Source organism: Panthera tigris, chromosome A1 (assembly GCF_018350195.1).
Source record: "Panthera tigris isolate Pti1 chromosome A1, P.tigris_Pti1_mat1.1, whole genome shotgun sequence".
Lineage (NCBI taxonomy): Eukaryota > Metazoa > Chordata > Mammalia > Carnivora > Felidae > Panthera > Panthera tigris.
In genome coordinates, this window is record NC_056660.1 from 106,354,124 (window position 1) to 106,379,684 (window position 25,561).

Sequence of the window (25,561 nt, forward strand, 5' to 3'; positions counted from 1 at the left end):
TAATAATTTCATCCCACATTATCTTAGACACATTTAAGAACCCTCTGTTAGTGCTGAAGATATGCTGTAGTGCTTTTATTTTGTGTTCTCTTACATTGCTAGGGAAAGTTAGTGACAAGGGAGGTAATGATGAACAATGGTTAGTTAAGAATGTGACTTTTAAGAATTTATAATATTAGAATAAAATATAGCACACAACAAATTCCTTTTTCAGGGTTTGGAAGAGAAAAATGAAATTGGAAATGAGGAATGAAATTGTCACACTATCGGTGGGGTGAGACAAAACTTGCATAGAGAGTATGATCCCAATACTACACCTATGTTTATACATATTAGTTGTATACAGTGAATTTAGTTATGCAAATACATGGAAATAAAAATGGAGAAATATACTTTAAAATGTTAACTGTAAGTACTACTCCTAGATAGTGGGATTGTAGGCTAATGCTTTAACTTTATTCTGTATTTTTCAAATTTCTGTAAGAAATATATTACATTTTAATGGGAAAAATATGAATTAGTAATCAAATTATGAGTATCATCCTCTTTAGTCTCAGAATTAGTATTTCAAACACCTAACAACCGTGAGAAGGATGACAGATTTCATTAGCTGACAATTCTGTAAAAACCACTGTCTAAACAGAATTTCTGCTCCAGACCCAAAGAAAAGCCTTTTTTTGTGGGGTGAAATTTGCTATGGTTTTGCTGAGCCACTTCATGTTTTATGGGGCAAAAAAATCTTTGTACACCTTTCATCCCTTTAGTAGAAATGTTGTCTTCGCTTTTTTGTACTATTATAGGTAGGACTTAGAATAGGACCGAGTAGGTTTTTTTTAAATCACAACAGGAATAAAAAAAGAAATAAAACAGAAATAGCAAAATTGGTGATTGAAAATAGGAAAAAAAAACTATCAAAGTATATAGACACATAAAATATTAATAGATACTGACAAGTAATGCTACCTTTACCTCCCCGTGGGGCTAAGATTTATTTGGAGGATTCCTGTTTCTCCATATCACTTCTTATCAGTGCCATAACAATGAAAATCAGTGCACTAGAGGGAGTGTTATTTCTAAGTGACCTAGCACCATTTGATTAGTAAAGTCTAAATGAAAGGTTTGAGTAATTGAGGTAGAAGTATCCCTTTTACACTAAGTATCCCTTAGTGTAAACATGAAGGTGATCAGATCTTTAGCTTTATGTGGAAGTTGTGAAAGATAAAATAAAAATTTAAATCTCTTTGCATTCCATGGTGGATTCCATCCACATGGGACAAGTTGACTGACCAACTTACACAATATTCTCCCCTTAGATTATTAAGCAGTGTATGTTATGTGAACATAGTAGTAGGAAGGAGTTTTAGATAGCTATTAATTTTGGTTTCAACTAAACAATGTTTTTATAAATTCAAACCTATCTGCAGTAATATATTTGTTAAATTGTTCTATGATACTGAAATAAATAATTTAAAGCTGACTCAGTGGTTGTAGGCTCACAGTTACAAAAACACAAAGCATGTCCTCCCGGCTGTCAGCTCTATGATTTCTCCACGTAATTTTCACATTTCTCTTTGAAATCATGCAGAAGACATAAGTTCCTCTTGAAAACGCTCTTAAATTTACAATACAATTTAATTACTGATAACTTTGCCTTTCATATTTATGAAGATGTTTTGGTTTATGTACAGTACTTTTGAAAGTTAGTTTTAAACTAACATCATTGGCAAGTAAGATAGGAAATTTAATAAAGTATACAAATGGCAGAAATATATTAATTTAATACAACTCATAGAATAATTTTTGAGTGAATCATTTATAGGTATATCCCAGGACACTACAAAACTCGACAATGAGACTTATTCTCAAATGCATCTTCATTCTTGGAAATTAAAGGCTACATTTCATTTTTTTCAATATAAATCAGAACTTCAGCAGAATTTATTGGCCTTCCCACTTGCCAGAGTCTAACAGTATCATTTCCATAAACTCATATTATGAAACTCTGTGATGCAGGCTTCAAGCGCACTGAGCCAACATGAGCCAAAGATGAGAGAATTTGAATCCATGTGATCATTGATCTCGGCAGCAAACAAATCAATTTCCCCCATCACCTCCCCCGAAATTTTGAATATTATGAAGTTAAGAATACATTATTTGGGCCTTCTTGAAAAGAAGTTGACAGTGGAAGAATTGAAGATTAAGAATTATAATCTGATCTGAGGTTTTTAAATCTTGCTCACAATTTATTTTTTAATTGTACTGAGAAGTCCTTCCAGGGCTTTTGGAGAAAAGAGCTTGCATTTTTAAAAAATAATTTGTTTTATTCATGTGTTTGCTGAGTAGAAATTGGCTGTGTGAAGGACTCCAAGTGCCCTTGAAAATAAGCAGTGCATTTGTCATAGTTTTATCGTCTTGTTTAGTTACAGATGAAGTCCCTTGTTTCACATTATGTAAATCAAATAGTTCTGTTGCAGCCTCTTGCATTATGATATGATGTACTGTACATTTAGCAAAAGCACATAAAATCCCTTTCCCTCTACATCTGAATATACTTTACCCTCTGTGATTCTTGGCCCTAAGGTGAAGATTTTGCTTTTATGTGATTCTTTAATTTTCTGCATTACCATATTATTCAGTATCATCTGTTGTGGGTGTTTCTCTCTCCATTTGTTTGCTGGCAAAGGCAACTGCAAAATAGAACTATCCATTATTTAATACAATTCCCCAGGCTTCTTCCTCACTGATCCCGGGGCCCTTATCACATTACAGAAATGATTGTGTGTCGTCCTCTTCTTTGACTTCAGAGTAAAAGCCTTTTTTACTTTGTATTCTTCCCCTTTACCCACTGCTTGGCATCGAAGAGGCACCTAATGAATCCAGCAGCCTCCAGTTGTGCAGGTTGTACACCGCACAACAGTAGAGGGAGCTTTTTACATTGTTGTGTACATAAATGTATCCCTAGAATTAAGCACTACACACCCTATACAACCAGGCATGGTATCCCTGTGATAAATTTGATTTTTGTATCTTCTGATGCAGAAAAGGGCTAATTATATACTTGTAACAAAAAAGTCAGCAAACCTTTTCCATTCCTCTTTATCAGTAATTATATTCAGAATCTGAATGTATTCTACTGCCAAAGGGATATATTTTCCTACATCATTTGTTGTTAGTTTTGAGCCACAGAGACTAACTTTACCCAAGTTAAGCACCAAAAGAGGTGTCTCTCTGGAATTCTTTGGTAGATGGAGAAAATTCTATGTGGTACTTAGCATCAGAGGAAGAATTGAGAAATTAGACATTAAGAAAGACAGTGAAGAAGGAAACTAGAAATGTCAACCACTAGGTTTGGATGATTCAGGGCCATTCATATTTTCTTACTGTATTATTTATTCGCTTTAGATCCTCTAAAAAAGTGGCTTTGGGTCAGGATAGAGTGGGGAGGCAAATTCTGTGATTAGAAGCCAGTGACTAGAAAATATGATACATTTGAAGGTGGTTTCTCAGGGGAATGATGCTGGGGGTTAGGGGATAGTTAGGGTCTGCCTCAGTGGCTGTCAAGGAATCACTTAGATTTTCAAAACGTTCGGTTATAACCCTGGGAATAAGTGTTCCAGTGAATGTTTTGTTTGTATTTCTAAAGTTTTCAGTTTTGATCTTGAATATTGAAAATGTTGAAAGGATGCTATTCACTAGTTTAATTTAGAAGTTTAGCATATGGTAGTTCAAGTGATTAATGGGATAAAAGGTAAAATTTAAGTGTGTCTTCCCTCATTTACTTAGAGTTGCCTTTCTAATTAAGGCATGTATTAAAAAATTTTTTTGTTACAAAAACAAAGTGAAACTATTAAGATACTCAATGCTGATGGACAATCTGCTTATTTAGTTCAGTAAAATTTTCTTTGCTATTTACTTTCTAATAATTAACAGAAATTGACCTACTTTACAACATTAATTCGGTTGGAAAGTACACATATGTTAAGGCAGGTGCAAGTAATATTGATAAGATTGTATATTCTACGTAAAAAGAGAAAAGATGATTTGTACAGTGAATATTAATCTATCAAGTGATAGCAGCCAGCTTTCACTTGTCCAGGATGGATTAACTAGTTTTTAGATTTATCAGAATAAAAAATAATGGTTTATTTCAGAAACAAAATTAACATTTTTAGATTAGTGACAACATGTTGTGCTGTTCCTGTTGTTTGGAAATACACAGTTATCAGTAGGTAGCAACTGTAATGTTGCACTGTGTCTATTGCATTCGAGGTATGATTGACTCCCCTGCAGCCAGATGAGAGGTCTCTAGAGTAGGTCTCTCTAGAGCAAAGATGTGTCTGCTATGCAGTCTAAAAGCAGGAGCAGAGGAAAACATGGCTGCTAAAACAAACCAAAGCCAAATATTTAAGAGTAGAATTAATTAGTGAGGAAAGGAAAAGGAAAGGATAAGATGCAAGAGGGTCTGAATTTCTGCCTTTCTTGAATCCTGGTGAAGTATTGGAAAAGTGTTCTTCGCGGAGAGACCCACAGGAATAACAAATCTTCAAGTGATTCTTTGTGCAGAAATTCATGAGATTGGCAGTCATTCCTGTATTATTTTTGTTATACATAACTGCAGAATGGTAAACATATTCCTAAATCCTGAATATTATTTAAATATATCAAGTTTATATTAAGTCAGTTAGGTGACTTGTGTTGAAATAGATTATTTAAGGTTATGTTTTATCTTCTTTTATTTGAAAATTTTTTTAACATTTATTCATTTTTTGTTAGAGACAGAACATGAGTGGGGGAGGGGCAGAGAGAGAGGGAGACACAGAATCCAAAGTAGGCTCCAGGCTCTGAGCTGTCAGCACAGAGCCCAATGCGGGGCTCGAACTCATGGACCATAAGATCATGACCTGAGCTGAAGTTGAACACTCAACTGACTGAGCCACCCAGGTGCCCCATGTTTTGTCTTCTTTATTGCAACTCTACCTTTGTCTACTTTATTCTAGTAATCAAGGATTGATTCTATATGGAAATCATGTCTGTCAGATATTTGCCAGGAGGAATAGTAAAAAATTATCATGATTAATTGTTGATAGTAAGTTACATCATTCTGTAGTTCATTCATATCCATGGCTATCCACACATACCCGTTTTTTCCTCCAATCTTATGGAAAAGAAATAGCAATATTGTAACAATTACTAATGTTTACAATAATTCATAATTCACACATTCCCCACTTGTAGAAAGGTATCTTTGAAAAAAAAGTTTATTATCAATTGAGGTCAATGTGAACATCTCACTGAGGCAGTTATACAGTCTTTCAATAGTTTGGTAAAAGAAACTGCATGATATAAAGTGTGATAATAGAATAAGTCTATATGGCTTGATTCTATGTACATTATGATCTAATCAGGTTAACAATACATATATGTTTCTCTATTCTAATTTCTATATGTTAGGTCACAAATTATATTCCATTCCTTTAATTATGTGATAATCTGGCTAGATAATCATGAGATGTTCCCATTATAGACATCTTGGAATTGTAGAAAAAATAGAATAAAAATCCTTTTATACATACAGATGAGCCAAAAAATTAAAGGCTGTGGCAAAAACAAATACATAAACACACACACACACACACACACATACACACACATACACACACACACACACACACACACACACACACACAAAAGCAAAACACAAAAGAGAGCTTCTGAGGTAAAGTGATCGTTTCCCTGGGAGGAGTTATTTTGACCTAAACCTCTCGGTTCTTGGATTTAACTCCCAGACGAAGAGAATACTTTGAGGCTTTGCAAGTGTGGCAGTGGAGCTGAAATGATTGCATATAGGCCAGAACCCTTAGATAACTACACCTTTGACTAAAGTATGATCTGGTAGAAGCTCAGCAAAAGAGTGCAGGCTGTCGACAAGAAGCATTCCGGCTCAGCCATAACCGCAAGTTAGGAAAAAACCAGCTCCTCTGGGGATTTGGTACCACAAATATGATTTCCACATTGAAACCCTTGTTGAAAACATGCACAACACTACTCTGAAGGGTCCCTTTCTTGACTTACACCGCACAAGGCTACTGCAAACGGAGTGCAACTAAATTAGTTCACCATAGAATTTCAAAACACAAAATGACATGGGGTGCCTGGATGGCTCAGTTGGTTAAGTGTTCGACTTCAGCTCAGGTCATGATCTCATGATTCATGAGTTTGAGCCCTGTGTCAGGCTCTGTGCTGACAGCTCAGAGCCTGGAGCCTGCTTTGTATTCTGTGTCTCCCTCTGTCTCTGCCCCTCCCCTGCTCATGTTCTGTCTGTCTGTCTCTCTCTCAAAAATGAATAAATATTAAACACAAATAACAACAACAACACAAAATGACAGCATCTTTCATGATAAGAGCCAGGAGTCCCAGTAAAGACTAATTTAAAAAGCTGGGATTAAAAAAAAAAAAAACAAACACAAAAAAAACCTGTTCACAGGATTAAAAACACCAAAAAAATCAAAATGTGAGAATAAATTGTTTGAGGGGGAAAAAGTTGATTTGAAAATTGAGGAAAATAAAACAACTATAAAAGAAAGGTACTTATACTTAAAATCTCACTATCTGAGTTGAAGAGCAGATTAGATGCAGCTGAAGAGAGTACTAGTGGATTGGATGATATATCTGTGGGATGTTTCCAGAAGGCTGCCTCGAGTGGTTAACAGATGGAATTACAAAAGAGTTCTTGAGAGTTACAGACATTAGAATGAAAAGAACAAAAATACATTTAAAGACCTAAAGATATTCTAGCATAATAGAGAGAATGTGAGAGGAATACCTACATAGATAATGCTAAGAATTTTTATGTGTCATAGGATCTTCAAATTGGAAAACACCAAGGACCAAAGAAGATAAATAAAGTCAAAATCAGTACCTAGAAACATCTAGGTGAGACTGCACATCTACAAAGACATAAAGAAATCCTAAAATTAACCAAAAACCATGTTATATGCCAATCATATCTCAATAAAGTTTAACCAGAAACCAAATGCATGGCGACTTCTATTCTGTATTTATGAATACTAGAAATAAATGAAATAATATTTTTCATGTGCTGAATTCTGTAAAGTTAACTTAAAATTCTGCACTTAGACACTGTTCCATTATAACTAAATACACAGGAAACAAAGTCTGGAACAGTTTATTATTCATAGATCCTCACTGAAGGAGATACTGAACAATGTACTTGCAGAATAACAAGCTCTCTAGAAAGTAATGATACAAGATATTATTGAGAAAATAAATTGATAAATACAGGGGCAAATCTAAAGAAGCATTAATGGTGTAGCCGATCTAACTTGTGATTTTAAAAATTGAGATAGAATTATAATATCAGATAAAAATAATATGAAAGATTGAAGGGAACAGTTGAATTAAAAGCATTATGATGTCCTTTTTTCAGGAGGGCACTGAAGATAATTTTTAACTGTAGAAATTTCAATTGAGGGGAGCCTGGGTGGCTCAGTCGGTTAAGCGGCCAACTTCAGCTCAGGTCATGATCTCGCGGTCTGTGAGTTCGAGCCCCGCGTCGGCCTCTGTGCTGACAGCTCGGAGCCTGGAGCCTGTTTCAGATTCTGTGTCTCCCTCTCTGTGACCCTCCCCCGTTCATGCTCTGTCTCTCTCTGTCTCAAAAATAAATAAACGTAAAAAAAAAATTAAAAAAAAATTTCAATTGAATGTGGCACATAGAATAATGTCTGTGTTCTAATCCACAGACAGTGTGACTATGTTATCTTATATGGCAACAGGACTTTGCAGATGTGATTATGTTAAGGATTTTGAGATTGGGAGATTATCCTGGATTATCTAGGGGAGCCTAGGGCAATCACAAATTATAGGGAAAGAGGGAGGCAAGAGAGTCAGAGAAAGAGATGTTAGGGTGGTAGTGATGAAGTGATGCCATTGCCAGATTTGAAGATAGAAGGGAATTGTGAGTCAAGAAATACAGGCAGTCTGTAGAAGCTAGAAAAGGCAAGGAAACATAATCTCACCTAGGGATTCCAGAAGGAACACAGTATTGCCTCTACTTTTATTTTAGCCCAGTGAACTCTAGACTTTGGACTTTGAAACTGTAAAATAATACATTTATGTTAAATCACTATATTTGTGCAATTTGTTACAACAGCAATAGGGAACTAATACAATGTATTTTAAAAGTAAAAGTAACCAGGGGCGCCTGGGTGGCGCAGTCGGTTAAGCGTCCGACTTCAGCCAGGTCACGATCTCGCGGTCTGTGAGTTCGAGCCCCGCGTCAGGCTCTGGGCTGATGGCTCGGAGCCTGGAGCCTGTTTCCGATTCTGTATCTCCCTCTCTCTCTGCCCCTCCCCTGTTCATGCTCTCTCTCTGTCTCAAAAATAAATAAACGTTAAAAAATATTAAAAAATAAATAAATAGATTATATAAACAGGTTTTATAATTTTAACCATATGCTGTTTATAAGAGACTTAGAGAAAATGAAAGCTGAAAGTAAAGAAAAAAGATATACCAGGCAATTATTAATGTATTACTAATATATTAATTTTTGTTAATATCAGACAAAATAGACTTTAACAGGGAAAATGTTAGGATAAGTAGGATTTCCATTCAATTCCATTCCATTCCATTTACAATTCCATTCAATAGTAAAAACTAAATCAAAATAAGTTATAAAAGTTCAGAGATAACTTAGTTTCATTGTAAGGCAAAAATTAGAATCACAAGGAAACAAATTTATAACCACAGTGGAATTTTAACATCTCTTCTTCATGAACAAATTTAAAAATAAATTCAGAATTTCTCATTTTCTTAAGCCATTTTATTTTATTCTATTTTTTTTAATGTTCATTTTTGAGTGCAAGTGGAGGTGGGGCAGAAAGAGAGGGAGACACAGAACCCGAAGCAGGCTCCAGGCTCTGAGCTCTGAGTACAGAGCTGGACACAGAGCTCGAACTCATGGACCACGAGATCATGACCTGTGCCGAAGTTGGATGCTTAAGTGATTGAGCCACCCAGGCTCCCCTCTTAAGCCATTATGTATCAGAATTTGTTAGCTAGATCTAATGGGAATGTATAGCTTGTCTCCAAACAATTTGAGAATAAACATTTTTTTCAAGTTTTGATTCCAGGATAGTTAACACACATTGTTATATTAGTTTCAGGTGTACAAGTTAGTGATTCAGCAATCCTATACCTTACTCAGTGCTCATCATGATACATGTACTCTTACTCCCTTTCACCTATTTCGTCTCCCACCCACCTCCCCTCTTGAAACCACCAGTTCTCTGTATTTAAGAATCTTTTTTTTTTGTTTATTTCTTTACATTTTATTTTTTAATGTTTATTTATTTACTTTAAGAGAGAGAGATAGCAGGAGACGGGTGGAGAGAGAGAGAGAGAGAGAGAGAGAGAGAGAGAGAGAGAGAGAAAGGAAGGAAGGAAGGAAAGGAAAGGAAGGAAGGAAGGAAGGAAGGAAGGAAGGAAGGAAAAGGAAAGGAAAGAAAGAAGGAAGGAAGGAAGGAAAGGAAGAAAGGAAGGAAGGAAAGGAAGGAAGGAAGGGAAGGAAGGAAGGAAAGGAAGGAAGGAAAGGAAGGAAGGAAGGAAGGAGGAAAGGAAGGAAGGAAAGGAAAGAAAAGGAGGGAGGGAGGGAAGGAAGGAAGGAAAGGAAGGAAGGAAGGAAAGGAAGGAAGGAAGGAAAGGAAGGAAAGAAGGAAAAGGAAAGGAAAGAAAAGAAAGAAAGGAAGGAAGGAAAGAAGGAAGGAAGGAAGGAAGGAAGGATGAAAGAATGAAAGAATGAATGAATCCCGAGCAGGGTCCACATTGCTAGCTCAGAGTCCGTCGTGGGGCTCAAACTCAAGAGGTGTGAGATCATGACCTGAGCTGAAATCAAGAGTAGGACCCTTGACTGACTGAGCCACCCAGGCACCCCTTATTTCTTTACATTTTAAATATGCATGGTACGTTTACAAAACTACACATAAATATTAAGTTACAGATGCTGCTGGTGGGCTGAGCAAAATGTGAATTGAAAACTAACCATTATCGTTTCAGTGTAGGTGTCCGTGAAATTGATAGGAGTGTTGCACTTAATTTTTATAAATCATTTTTCATTTAGAGATGGCATTCAGATGGCTATGACAGAGGAATTAAAAAAACATTTCTCCCTTCCATACACACAAAGACTAATTATTGTATTGTTTGTAATAGTAAAAATTCTATAGAAAATAAACATTCATCAGTAGATTGCTTAAATTATAGTACAGAAATACCAAGAACAACAAAAGACAACAAAGATGTCAACAACTAAGTTTTGAGAGCTTACTAGGTGATTGGCATTGTTTTCAAGGTTTTCTGTGTGTTAACTCATCCAACCCATTCACTGAACTCACTTTTAAATGTCTTATATGTGTTGGGGTGCCTGGGTGGTTCAGTCGGTTAAGCATCTGGCTTAAGTTCAAGTTCATGGGTTTGAGCCCTGCCTTGGGCTCTGGGCTGGCAGCTTGGACCTCAGAGCCTGGAGCCTGCTTCAGATTTTTTGTCTCCCTCTCTGTCTGCCCCTTTCCTGCTGATGCGCTCTCTCCCTCTCTCTCTCTCTCAAATAAATAAACATTAAAAAAAATAAATGTTTTTATGTGTTAAATCATCTATCCTGTACTACAAACCTACATGGTAGATAGCTATCATTATTACCTCCCCCTTTTTTAGATGAGATGACAGAGGCACAAGAAGGTTCAGTAAATTGCCTAAGGTCACATAGCTAGTAAAAGGTAGATAAAATTGTGCTTTCATATGCTTTGCATCTAAAGCTCATAATTTATGGAATGCTCTTTGAGATACAGTGGTCAAATAGCAAATTATAGGATATTACTCATGGTTAGATCTTACCTGTGTAAAAATATTAATTTCCTCACGCCTTAAAAAATTTTTTTAATGTTTATTTATTTTTGCGAGAGAGAGGGACAGCCATGTCCCAATATCACATATACATTTTTATAATAAAAAAGTTAAATCCTGTAAAATTCAAAACAAGATAGAATTTTATTTTTGAGATATTTTTTATGAACTAGGATAGCATGTTTCAGGATTATATGAGGTAAAGATGCATCATTAAAATTTAAGAATTCTCATATTTTGTTAGAATTAAAATTAGTTAATCTTAGTCCTAGTAAATTCTTGGAGAAAAAATGTGTGTTTATTTGTTCATGTAATTATTAAAAATGAGTCACATAATCTGTCGATTGTGGAAAAGCTGATTTTACTTCCATTTTCTATTTCCTTTCTAGGAAAGATTTCTGTGTTCACAAAGATGAACCATGTGATACAGTTGGTAAGTGTATGTAAAAAATTTTATACTTTTGAGGCATTCTGGGGACCTTTAACACATCATTTGTCTTAGCATAGGAAATTGTTTGAGAGTGTTGGTTTTAATGGAGTGTGTTTAGAATGTCACAGGTATGTATTTCCAACCTTTGTGTTTAATCATTTGTCAACACTTCAGTTATTAACGAAACAGCTTAAAGACATATATACACCGTATACTGCAGAAACATTTTAAACAATGCTTTAAGAATAACATGAGTTCTTTTTTCTTATTTTCACAAAGATGTATACATGAATAGAATTCAGTAAAATTCTATTATTACTGCTATATCAAGGCAAAATATATTCATGTCAATATGATTGACCTTTTTCAGGCTAGTGGATCTTTTTTGAGTTATAAATGCTTGAAGTTCTTTGCAGACTGTATCAGGGAAACCCCATCTCATTTTCCCAACTAATGAGGATTTTCTGTACCGAGAGTAGTAAATTTTTTATATTTTGTCCTCGACATCTAAAATTCCTAAAACATAACTACACAGCCAATAGAATCCATGAAACCACAGTTCTTAATTTTGAGAGAATAAATGCATCTACATAATTTACTTATCCTTATGTAAAACTATATATAAATATATAGCTATATATATTAGTTTTAAGTCATGTAGCTGTATATAATAAGGCATTATTGGTAAGGTATGGTTAAGAGTCCAATCTGGTTTTGACATAGAATGTGGGCTTTATTTCTGTAGAGTAGGACATAATTTAACTTAACTATCTTTGACATGTCATATGTCATCTTTGTAAGATGAACAATTTAAAAAGGGAAAAAAGAATAAAGGGGATCATGTATTTTAAAAAATAATGTTTAAGTAGTTCCATCATTAAGTACTCATCATAAGTTCTCATCAACCTCGTATGATTAAATCTGCGATAGTAAGTGGAAAATAGTCGTAATAGTGTTAGGCAGATAATGATGGAATCAAAAAATTGTTTGGCATAGGAGAGGCCATAGCATAAAAAAGAGCTAGACACCTAAGGAAAAGCTGAATGATTTAGAGACGATTTTCCTGCTTCCTGCAGTTTTCTTCTCCTCTTGTTTGAATCTCCAGAAATTGAATCTGGATGCATAGTTTTAATCAACCTAACCACAGAAGATTTTGATTACAGCGAAGCCTGTATCAAGATAATTACCTTTACCTCTACTTGCACAACTATATTGCCCCTAAGCCTTCTTTAATGTAGCTGATCAACTTGTGGCCTCATTCAAGCACCTGAGAGCTGGGCAGTATCTCCCGTAATTATACATGCTATCCGCCTCTTTATAACTTGCACACAGACTAAGGAAGCCATGCTAACATGAGGCAAAGCAATTTCTTTCTTGTTTTTTTTTTTTGAATATTTATTTATTTATTTTGAGAGGGGACAAAGAGGGACAGAGAGAGAGAGAGAGAGAGAGAGGGAGGGAGGGAGAGAGAGAGAGAGAGAGAGAGAGAGAGAGAGAGAGAGAGAGAATGAGAATCCCAAGTAGGCTCCACACTGTCAGCCCAAAACCCGACACAGGGCTCAATCTCATGAACTGTGAGATCATGACCTGAGCCCAAATCAAGAGTCCAGTGCTTAATCAACTGAGCCACCCAGGTGCCCCAAAGCAATTTCTTTTTTATTATGACTGTTTCGCATCTTGGTAAATCTGCTAGTTGAAAATATCATGCATATTCGTGGTATATATTATCTATGAAACTTATTTTCTGGTTTAAAGCATATTTGAATAAGGAAGTATCTTGATGTGTTTGGACGAAATGTGTATGCTTCATCAGGGAAGTGGTGTAATCAGTCCCCCTTTGTATTCAACCTGTCCATTAAGAGCGTGGTAGAAACTGGTTCTAAATACATAGGATGTGGAAGGTCCAATACCCTTCCTGAGATCTCTCTGTATTCCTGAGTACTTAGATTCTTGGGGCCTCCTTGATAACATTGTTGAATCACTGAATCGTTCAACCTAGGGCCCAGTCTAACCTCTGGGCTCCCAAATGTGTGAGCCAGTAAGTTTCTTTATTGTTTAAGACAATTTAAGCTTTTTACTTCTGTAGCTTATGGCATAAGACATAGATTTTCCCTGATACTCATATACTCATTTATAAGGAAAGAAAAATATGGGGCAATATTAATGATTTCCATGGTTATTAAGAGGGTGCATTAAAACTCCTTTATGAATTGTTCCCAGAGTTAAAGAAGCATCTTTAGCTTGCAGGTTGTCTTAACAGCTCTCTATCTCTAGTGTAACAACAAAAAAAGATATTGGGGCTTATCAATAAAATGTTTATTGACCCACATTGAAAAATCTCCGTATGTAATATTATGGGCTATATTTTTGTCAGGCGCTTTTGTTATATCAGTGAATCATACCTTCTTGCTTCTTCTATCTATTACTGATGTGAAGGCAGCCCATTTCACTTTGGGTACTATGGAATGAAAATATTGTAAGAGAGGAAGAAGAAAGGAAAATGGATTTTGTATCTATTAGTTTGGATAATACGGGCCTGAATGATCACATGAAGATGACATTTTCACCTAGTCTCCCAGTAGGTATAGTAAGAGACAGCAGTTAAAAGCTTTGAATTTATAGTATTAACTTGAGTTATAAATGAAGAGAAATACCTGTATTTTAAAAACAATGGTTAGACTTACACTATACCTTGTAAGTTGAGCAACACTTCAGTGGACGTTATTTTGTTTAATTTCTTCAAAATCTGAATTCTCTAGTTTTATTATCATTATTACTTCACAGGTGAAGGAAACACTGAAATAAAATAGAGTATGGATTTTGAAATCAGACACGAAGATTTAAATTTTATTTAATGTTTATTTTTGAGAGAGAGAGAGACAGAGTGTGAGCAGGGATGGGCAGAGAGAGAGGGAGACACAGAATCCGAAGCAGACTCCAGGCCCTGAGGTGTCAGCACAGAGCCTGATGCGGGCTCAAACTCAAGAACTGCAGGATCATGACCTGAGCGGAAGTCAGATGCTTAGCTGACTGCGCCACCCAAGTGCCTTGCAGACACCTAGATTTAAACCAGACCTCTGCTCTCTATTACTTACAGGGATGGGGGCACATTATTTAACACATTGAAGGTTTGGATTCCTCACCTTTATAATGGAAGCTATATTGTTGACCTCAAAGAATGTGAAACTGTCACATTTGCAAAGACAGCTTGTTTTTCGTTTTTGAGAGAGAGAATGCAAGGGGAGGAGAGGGGCAGAGGGAGAGAGAAAGAGAGAGGCAGAAAGAGAGAGTATCTCAAGCAGGCTCCACACTCATTGAAGAGCCTGACAGGGGGCTTAGTCCCCATGACCCTGGGATCCCATCATCTAAGCTGAAATCAAGAGCTGGACACTCAACCAACTGAGCCACCCAGGCGCCCCATAGGCAGCTAGTTTTTAATTGGCATTCAGTCTGCACTAGTTTCTCTCACACCCTTTTATTCCCTTGCCGAGGGGTTGCAAATTGGTCCAGCACCACTGTTAGTAAGTGGTGCTCCTGGCCTCTGCCTCAGATCTTAGAATAATGAGTCAGCTTTCTTCTGTGATGTGATGTGTTTCTATAACAGAGGGCAGTACAACTAGAAGACTGAAAGTGAGAAAAGTAACTGCATGAAGTTATAGAACAAAATTGTATAAATTAGAATGTATTTAAAAATGGAAAATATAGACTTGGAAAGAATTTATTTATCAGCATTTTAACTTTGAAACAGTAGGATGTTTTGCTCATTTGCTGATGCAAAAGATGTGTACATCTTAAATGTGTTGGGCTGTATCTGTGTTGTGGGATATTTATAAATAAATGCTTCATTTGATAAGTTGTACCTATTTATTAAACTTATATCTGAAAAGCTGTTTAGAGGATAAAAAGTAAAAGTTGCTTTACCATCCCTTCAGTCACTTTTTCCTGTTGATTTTGTCACGCAGATGGTGGTAGATTGGTAGGTAGGTATATAGAAACTGGAAGAAAAAAAATTCTGTTAAAGGTTTTGATCAACAAAATATCAACTCTCAACCATATGTGTGTCACCTTTTAGCATTCCTGAAATTGAAATTTGGTTTGTAACCTGAGACCTATTCAAAGTGTTGTCAGTATAATTTAGAATTTTTTAAATCTGAGGTTGGGCAAAGTCTGTGATATCCTTAAATGTTGGGAGATATAATGTACAGTTATGGATGTGAGTGGCAATTCTTTATCCTCTGGCATTGCTAGTGAGGTTGTTACTTTCTGTGGCAGGCAGGATAATGGCCCCCAAAGACATACATGTCCCAGTCCCTGGAGCCTGGGAATATGTTGGGTTCCATTACATAGGGAAATGAAGGTTGCAGATGGAATTAAGGCTGCCCATCAACTAAAATAAGAGGAACTTAAAATAGGAAGGAGATTATCCTGGCCTGTCTTGGTATGCCCAAAGTAATCGCAAGGGTCCTTAAAGACTGAAGAGGCAAGCAGAGGAGGTGAGTCAAGGGGAGATGTGATTATTACTGAAGATAGGCCCAGAGAGATGTAATGTGAAGGTTTCAACTCATCATTACTGCTTTTGAAGCTGGAGGGATGGGGCCCGCAATGAAATATCACCAGCTTCTCGTATCTGGAAAAAACACAGAAATGGATTCTCCCCAGGAGCTTCCGCAAAGGTGCACGGAGAGCCTTGTGATACCTTGATGTTAGCTGATGACTTCTGGGCCAAACTTCTAGTATAGAGAATTGTAAGATAATAAATTTGAGTGTTTTAAGCCACTAAATTTGTGGTAATTTATTACAGCAGCCTTAGAAAAACAATACACTTTCTAATAACTAATTACCTCCTCTCATGACTTATAGAGAAGCAATTCAGAAATTTGGTGCTCTCAAATCTTTATAGACTGTTTTAAGAACTGGTAATGATTTTAGGATTAGATAAAAAGAAGAAATTTGCTTCAGAATATATAAATATATACAAAGAGCAACAAACTAGGGCTATACTAAGAAACCTGAATAGATACCATTTCTAGCTGACAGACTAGATGAAAAAATAGTCTATCATCTATGAACAGTGAAAGAAATCTAATCAGTTCTTTAAAATCTTTCCAGGATAATACTGAGCCTTGAGGATTTTACAGATGATTTATACTACATTACAAAGAACAGACCATTCCAATATTATACTATTTTACAGAATAGAAAAAGGTAAATTAAAACCATATAAGTTTCCTACCAAATCCTAAAGTAGACAGTGTAAGAAAGAAAAACAATAAGCTTTTCTCACTTAGGAAGGAAATGAATTCTAAACCAAATATTAGCAGATATTATCTCACAATGTATTTTTAAATAACCAAGTAGGGTTATTTTATTTGAGATTTATTCCAGAAATGCAGCAGTAGTTTAACATTAGAAAATCTTAAAATGTAACTATGTAATACAATTAAAGATAAAAACCATATGATCATCACAATGGATAAAGAAAATGTCTTTCCTACAACTCAAAACACATTCATGATAAAAACTGTTGGAAAATAGAACAAAGTAGAAACTTTATTAACTCAGTTAAAGATATTTATACAAAATACATAAACATCTTTTCAAAAATAGTGAAGCATTGGAAGCATTCCTTTTAAAATCAGAAACAAGGAGAAGATTTTGTTATCACTGTTTCTATTCAACAATGCATTAGAAATTTTAGGCCTTGAAATGAAGTGGACGTTATGATTGTCTGCATTTAAAAAAAAAACAAGGAATATGTAATTATGTTACTAAAATTAACAAGAGAGTAAGGTGGTTAGATATCAAAGGCATATTCAGTAACGAATTACGTTTTATAAGGCAGCAATTGGCAGTGAAACATTTAATTCAAAAATTCTATTAAATATATGGAAAAAATAAAATTATTTGGAATGTGTCTAATACCAAAATACATAGGACATATGGAGAAAATTGTTGAGCTATTTTGTAATTCAATCATGAAGGCACAACTCAGTGAAGAAATGAACTGTACTCGTGGTATGGAAGACTAAAGATGGTACCAATGCCATTTCCCTCAAATTGACCTATTGATAGAATGTATTTCCATTAAAATTGTAAAAGGAGTTTTGGAGGAAAATCGACAGGCTGATTCTAAATGTTATAGAGGAGCATAGGCCTAAGAATTGCCAAGACACTAGTGAACAAAGAATATGGAAGGGGAGTATGCTCCATCACATATTAAGTATAGTATATAATAAATAGGACCAGGCCATGGCACACGTTTGTGAAATTGATAAATAAAACAGAACACTGGGAGAGGAGACACATGATGTTAAGACATTTATTCACATTGAGAAGAGTTGAATTGAATCACATGGTTTAAATTTATAAAAAATTAGAAGAGAAAGTATAGAAAATTCATTTCATATTTTTGAGTTAGGGACAGATTTTTTTAAAAGGACACACAAATGCTAATTATAAAGGAAATGCTTGATAAATTCAACTATATTTGAATTTGAAAATACTGTATATCAAAATGTATCATAATGACAATGGAAAAAAAAACAGGTTTCTATGAGGCAAAAGATAACCACATTTCATGGATTTTAGGGTGCCTTTATTGTCATTGATTTTAAGACATACCATTATATAGTGTGCCACTGAAGAGGGAGAAAAAAACCCTATGCAATAAATTCTTAACTGTGAGACATTATTGGTTATAAGACAAATCACAAGTGAAATGGGAATCTTGGATTGAGTGATGTATATATAGTATTTGCAACACACATAATCAATAAAGTATTAGAATCCAGAATATAAAAACAACATCTTTAAATCAGTGAGTAAGAAATAAACAAGCTGTAGATGTGCCAAAAAGGACCAAAGACTCTAACAGCCATTTTTAGAACAGAATACATGAATACATCAAGGGTGAATTGCAAGGGAGGGAGGAAGGGAGGAAGGAAGGAAGGAAGGAAGGAAGGAAGGAAGGAAGGAAGGCAGGAAGGCAGGAAGGAAGGAAGGAAGGAAGGAAGGAAAGAAAGGATGTCAACGTCATTAGTAGTAAGAGAGATGTACATTCAGATTACAGGGAGATTTCTGCCAATGAGAGTGATTTTAAAAAGTCTGATATTACCAAGTGTACCTTTTAAAATCAGAACAAAAATCTACCATCCCTTCTGGAAATCCTAATAAAATCATGTTGCAACTTCTGGTTCCGATTTCCCTCTCTCTCTTCTGTCTTCAAATCCATCTTTGTCCTTCTGTGCTGTGTTCTAGATAACTTTTTCTTCTGTGTTTCTCAGTTTATACCAACTTTCTATTTTCTTCATGTATTTTTTAGCAATTTCATCTGTTAAATATCAAGGTTTTTTTTTTTTATTCCAATACCTCTTTTTATTTCTAAACATCCTGTTTGAATTCATTCTTTTTTTTTTTTCTCTGCCTGCTATGGCATTTTGATAATATATTGAGCCTTCTTCATGTGTTCATTCTCTTCTTTTAGGTCTAAATCATTAAAAGTGTACTTGTGAACATTGACTTAAACTAATAATTCTGTTACTGAAGTTCTTGTGGTTCTAGACCTATTTGCTAATTTTGTTGAATCTTGTTCATGATGCCTTGTTACTCATAGGTTATATAATTTTGTATTTGAGTTACTTCTTAATTTTTTTTTTTTTATTTTTCATCTGTGGGAATCCTGGGTAGCCTGGAGAAGAGGAACCTTTCTCAGGGTATAATTTTTATTCCACATATTCCTTAGAAGTATTTAAGTTAATTTCTTGGGCATATTTAAGTTAATTTCCAATTCCTTAGACCATGCAGGTATTGTAATTTAGATATGCCAACTATGAATATTCTCAGGCAAGGCTTTTTTTAAAAACAGAGTCTGGGTCAAAGTAGACAAGTTTTTATGCCATTGCCTTTTGCCAGGGGGCACTTGTTTTCCTAACCAACTTTTTCACTGTGTTGACGGAAAGGAAAGTGGTATCCCCTCCTTCTCACTTTATATACAGATAACTTTATGAAGAGGTTTCAGTTCCAAGGTCTTACCTTGAGTAGTCCCTCTTTGTCTCAGTGTTGTGACTTAAGCTGAACACCTTTAGATGTGAGTTTGGCAAATACCCAGATATTTAACCAAATATCATATATAAACTAGAAATCGGACCCAGAAGCCGCAACATGATTTTATTAGGATTTCCAGAAAGAATGGTAGATTTTTGTTCTGATTTTAAAAAGTATACTTGGTAATATCAGACTTTTTAAAATCACTCTTGGGGCACCTGGGTGGCTCAATCGGTTAAGTGTCTGACTTCGGCTCAGGTCATGATTTCACGGTTCGTGGGTTCGAGCCCTGCATCGGGCTCTGTGCTGACAGCTCAGAGCCTGGTGCCTCTTCAGGTTCTGTGTCTTTCTCTCTCTCTCTCTGCCCCTCCCCCACTTGTGGTCTGTCTCCCTCTGTCTCAGAAATAAACATTAAAAAATAATAAAACAAAATCACTCTCATTACTATATATATATAGTAATTATATATATTATAATATATTATATTATAGCATATTATATAGTATATTATATACTATATAGTGTATACTATAGTATATATATAGTATACACTATATAGTATATTATATATATATACTATATTACTATATATATATAGACTATATACAGTAGTCAATACTATATATATTATACCATATATAGTATATATATATTGCTGCTAGAAATGGAACTTCAGAAAGAGTTTTAAAATATTGTTGCATATATTTTTACACACACTACAACTTCACTTGGTCGCATAATTCATATTCTCAACATTCACATGTGCTATAATGTTTAAGAGATTTGGAGAATTGGTGTTAATAGTTATGATGATTCCCACAAGTTTTCTAAAAAATAATTTTAGAAGCTTCTTTATAGATACTTAAATTGTATATATGCTATAAACCAGTTATTCTTAAACTTTTTGGTCTTAGCATCCATTTATACTCTTGAGAATTATTGAAGGTCCCAAGGGCCTTTTTAATGTCAATCATATTTGTCAATTCTCACCATATTAGAAACGAAAGCTGAGAAATTCCTTGAAATATTTTAAGTCAATAAACTCATCAAATGTTAACATTTTAAGCAATAAACTCATCAAACGTTAGCATAAAGAACCTACTTTTTATAAAATTTCACTACATTATTCAAAACAAAAAATAGAAGACGTGGCTTTTGTATTTTTGTCAGCCTCTTTATATCTGACTTGTCAAAGTCAGCAAGGATCTTATACCTGCTTCTGCCTATAAGGTGTTGCTATTTGTTATTTTGGTTGAAATGTTTCCGGAAAATCTGCCCTCACAAAGATAGGTACTTGGAAAATGGATGGGGACTAGGCTTTTTAGCATTGGTCAACTGGAGAATATTAGTTCATTCTTTAGGCAGATCTTCTGAGTGTTGGCACATTTCACCATGTAATATACATGAAAAAATCGTGTTTGTCAATATCTGCATCAGTCTCATCAGGAAAGTTTTTAAGTTTTGGGAAGCTACCAAGCTCACACTGGCAGATAAAAGTTTTCCAATAGTAGGGGGCATCCGGCTAGCTCAGTCAGTAGAGAATGTAACTCTTGATCAGGGGAGTCATGAGTTCGAGCCCCAAACTGGGCATAAAGACTACTTTTTTAAAAAGTCCGTTATTCTAATTTCACTTAAAAGCTTGAATTTTTGTCATTTCCCTATAGGTAAATAGGTAAATTCACATATAGACACTATTAAATGTATCATATTAGGTGATGTATTCATTGTGTGTGTGTGGCTCTATCTATTCATTTCCTTGGAGTGACAGTTTCATTTTGTTCATTTTTGGGTAAATGTCAGCCAAATTCCCAAGTCTGAATAACCAAGGTTTTTCAGACATTCTTTCAAGCAAAAATGGTGTTCAGTGAAAAACAAAGTCCGTTCAGCTCATAATTCAAGCCATCTCACAGCCCTGTTCCTAGAGACAACATCATAATTTAGTCAGCATTAGGAATCCTTTATCCTACTTCCTTTTTGTTATGAAATATTAAAAGATGTGTATACTCAGGAGTTCCGTTTAATAAAATTAATACATTTGACTGCTTCATCTAGGCCATTTTAAAGTGAAATTGTCATTTTTCCCGTTGGGAGTATCAGTGAAAAATAAAATGGCTGACAGTGAAGTTTGGTGCCGCTGCCTTTTTTTGTGCTAGGCAATTTTACCTACCGTTGCTTTTGCACCATCATTGCAAATGTTGGCACTTTTGACCTTGTGCACCTCTTGAAAAGATCTTAGAAAAGATACTATAGAAGCCCAGGATTCTGCAGAATACGCTTGGAGAAATTCTGCCTTAACATGGGAATGATTGATAATCATTGATGAGAAGTCAGTCATTGCTAATGTGTGTGAGTGTGTATGTGTTTGTGTTTCATGAAACTGCCTAAGGAGTCTAAAATATAAAAAAAAAATTAGTAAATACATAGAACTGGCAAAGGTACGTGTTGGTCAATGTGAGTTTTTTAGCTATGAATCTTTTTCTAACTCTTGTTCAGGAGAGGGAGTGTGCCTCCTTCCCCACCAGATTGTCAGTTCTGTAAGCTTGGCCGCTCCCTGTCTTCTGTTGCTACGACTTAGGTGCTTCTGTATCGTTAATAAACTTTCTTGTCCTATCTTTTAGCAGGTTGGACTGATGGTTTATTCTCCTGTACACTTCTGAAGAATTCTGATTTTATGTGCTTGCAAATTGTCAAACAGGCATACAGACCACCTAGAAAGCAACTGCCAAGAAGACACATATTCAGAGACTAAAACATACTTAAATAACCCTTTTATGTTGACACTGTACATGTGAGAATCTCCAGACACTTCCCTTTCCAAACACCAGTTCATTCTCCAAACCACATTTCAGCAGAAGTAATCATTTTTATTGGGTGAGAAGAAGAGGTCAAGCCAGTTTCTTTTAGGTAGCTTAATTTTCATTAAATAGATGTTGTCCGTTTTCTTTTGCATTATGGCACCTAAAGCACAGAGAATTTTAGAGACTGGAGATGGTAAAAATTACTAAGATTAGTCGCTCCAGTTTAATACCCTTTTGATTAGAACTGTATTTCTTCTACCAAAAAATTATGCTGGTTTCATATTCAGGATTTTGAAATGTACATTCCTTTGGACTAGGCAAAGAATGAAGTTACCTTTTTTCCTGTTTAAATCTTACATTTTAATTATTTTTTTAAATGTTTATTTTTGAGAGAGAGACCACGAGCGGAGCAGGGGAGGGGCAGAGAAAGAGGGAGACACAGAATCCAAAGCAGGCTCCAGGCTCTGAGCTGTCAGCACAGAGCCCAACGCGGGGATCAAATTCATGGACCAGACCACAAGATCATGACCTGAGCAGAAGTCAGATGCTTAACCGACTGAGCCACCCAGGCACCCCTTAAATCTTACTTTCTAAGTGAAATAGTAATGTAAGTCTTCACGTGAATTCAAATATATTGTGTGGGTATTCACCATATTCAAAGTCCCATTCCAAGCCCTTAATAGATTCAAGGATGATAGTGGGTACTCTTGCCCACTCAGTCTAATGGGACTTCTACTTTTGCAAAAGAAATTATCAAACATATTAGATACATGCATTGCCTTAAATGTGTGTAATTGCATGTAAATTAGGTTCAGGTTTGAAATACCCAGAATTGATCATGGTTTGAGTTATATTATAAATTGCTGCTCAGCGTGTAATGGGCATTTTCTCAGAAATGCAAGTGAAATATGATTCTGTGTGGCACACAGAATCCTAAAGATGACACTCCTAGGATTCTTGTCCCCTGGTTAATTGAACATTAACCTAGGTACTGCTGTGGAGGGATTTCACAGATGTAAGTACAATCCTTCAGTTTACCTTAAGACTTGGAGATCTAACTCCATTCACCCTTTATTTTTTTTAATGTTTATTTATTTATTTTGACAGTGAGTGAGCAGGGCAGGTGCAGAGAGAAAGAGAGAGGGAGAATCCCAAGCAGGCTCTGTGCTGTCAGCTCAGAGCCCAACGCAGGGCTGGAACCCACCAACTGTGAGATCATGACCTGAGCTGAAACCAAGAAAGAGTCTGATGCTCAATGAACTGAGCTACCCAGGTTCCCCTGTTTACCCTTTTAAAGCACAGGCAGGGAACTGAATTGTATCTAAAGAACAACCTAAAGAACATGGAAGCTGGTATTTTTCCACACATTAGAAATGAGTACAGCCTGGATGACACCTTGATTTTGGCCTTGTGAGACCCTAAGTACAGAACCCAGTTAAGCCATTCAAAACTTCTGACTTATAAACTGCAATGGTAAATGGGTGTCATTTGAAGCTACTACATTTATAAAAATTTGTAATGTAGTAGTAGAAAACTAACACTGTCAGAATAAAGGATGAATATGATTATATATTGATTGTGGATTCATATACTGGAAGAAAATGAAGCCCTCTCAGATGAAAGAATAGTTCATGACCCTCTGAAAGCAGAGTAAGAAAAAAGAAAATGTGTGTTAAGAAACAAAAGTGAAGGGAGACATTCAAAGAGATTTTTTTAAACGTTTTGTTTGTTTCTGTTTTTTTTTTTTGTTTTTTTTTTTTTTTGTTTTTTTTGAGAGAGAGAGAGACAGAGCGCAAGTGTGGAAGGGGCAGAGAGAGGGAGACACAGAATCCAAAGCAGGCTCCAGGCTCTGAACTGGCAGCACAGAGCCTGAGGTGGGGCTCAAACCCACAGACCGTGAGATCACAAAATTGGACCCTCAACCGACTGAGCCACCCAGGCGCCCCAAGACATTCAAAGAGATTTTCATTTACCATACCTGGCCAGAAAGTAGAACAGTGAAAGGATTTTAAGAGTGGGGTGCCTGGGTGGCTCAGATGGTTCAGCATCTGACTCTTGGTTTCAGCTCAGGTCATTATCTTGCACTTCAGGAGTTCCAGCACCACATCTGGCAGTGCAGAGCCAGCTTGGGATTCTTTCTCTCTCTTTCCCTTTCTGCCCTTCCCCACTTGGATTGTCTCTGTCTCTCTCAAAATAAATAAACTTAAAAAAAAAAAAAAGAACAACACAAAAAGGGTTTTGAGAGAATTTTGCAACAATTTATTACAACCTACAATCTTCCCAATTTCTCCACATTTATATTTCTTTTTTCTTGTTGCATCAATGATGATCATATACCACACTAAATTGGAAAGCGTCTGAACACTTGGCCTGTGGAGTGGAAAGGAAAGGGCAGAGGAAAACTGGCTATCAAAGGAGGTAAATCAGGTGGAACCAGCCCAGAATATAGGAAAATGCACCAGCAAAGAAAAAAAAACAAAAACAAAAACACACACAAAAAAAACCCCAAGGGTGTCAGATTGGGCCAGGTCTAGCTTTGCAACAAAAAGGCCTGTGACATTCGTGTACTGATAAAGTATATAAAGTATAATTTATACTAAGACTCTTTGAAAAGGTAAAGGAAGCATAATTAATCATTATGCTTGGACACAAGCATAAAATGAGGTGATGCCCCAAGCAAACTAACTGTATGGTCACTCTATTATTAACGAACATATTGGAGATGTACTTTTACGTATTAATCAGGATTGTACACGATACATTAAAAGTACTTATTTCAGAAATATTAAGCTGTGATAATTATTTTTGTAATTTATATATTGCATTACTTAATCCCCTGCCACAATGATTGAACTTACTAGGAGTCATCATAGGAGCATTTGCTGCATATGTTGGAAGGTGGTTTCATGCGATTTCTCTCAGCCTTCAATTCGGATGGCCGCCAAGCATGATGGTGTGTTTCAGATAGATCAGAGATTAAAAGGTTGATAATTTTCATCATGTTTTAAATTCTGTTATCTGAAACTCCTGGAGTCATGTTTAGAAGATAATAGAAACTGTGCCTTTTTATTGTCCTTCTTCCTCAGCTTTTATTGGTTCTTTTATTTGAGGTGACCTTTTGACTTCTTTATCTCTCTCTTTGCTCTTTTTCATTTATCCAATTTTTTTCTAATATTTTGGAGTACTTTCTCTGTGCCTAAAAGCTTATACTAGGTGCTAGAGACAGAATGGTGAATAAAAAGTACTATGTTCACATTCTTTTCAATCTTTTCCTCTTTGCTGACCTTTTGTCTACGTGATTCAAAGACAGTTTCCCCTTGTCTTCCTTTACTCTGCACCACCTTCTCTCCATGTCTATATCATCATAGCTTTCTTT

The 25,561-nt window shown here is 35.6% G+C and overlaps 1 protein-coding gene across 1 annotated transcript in view; it reads left to right on the plus strand.

Moving 5' to 3' along the window:
- The window catches only part of ADAMTS19 (ADAM metallopeptidase with thrombospondin type 1 motif 19), a 236,229-nt gene that overhangs the window by 62,712 nt on the left and 147,956 nt on the right, over positions 1-25,561 (plus strand). The window contains exon 7 of the mRNA XM_042958856.1: positions 11,304-11,347. Coding sequence (XP_042814790.1) covers positions 11,304-11,347 — 44 coding nt within the window. The remainder of the gene's footprint in view (positions 1-11,303; positions 11,348-25,561) is intronic.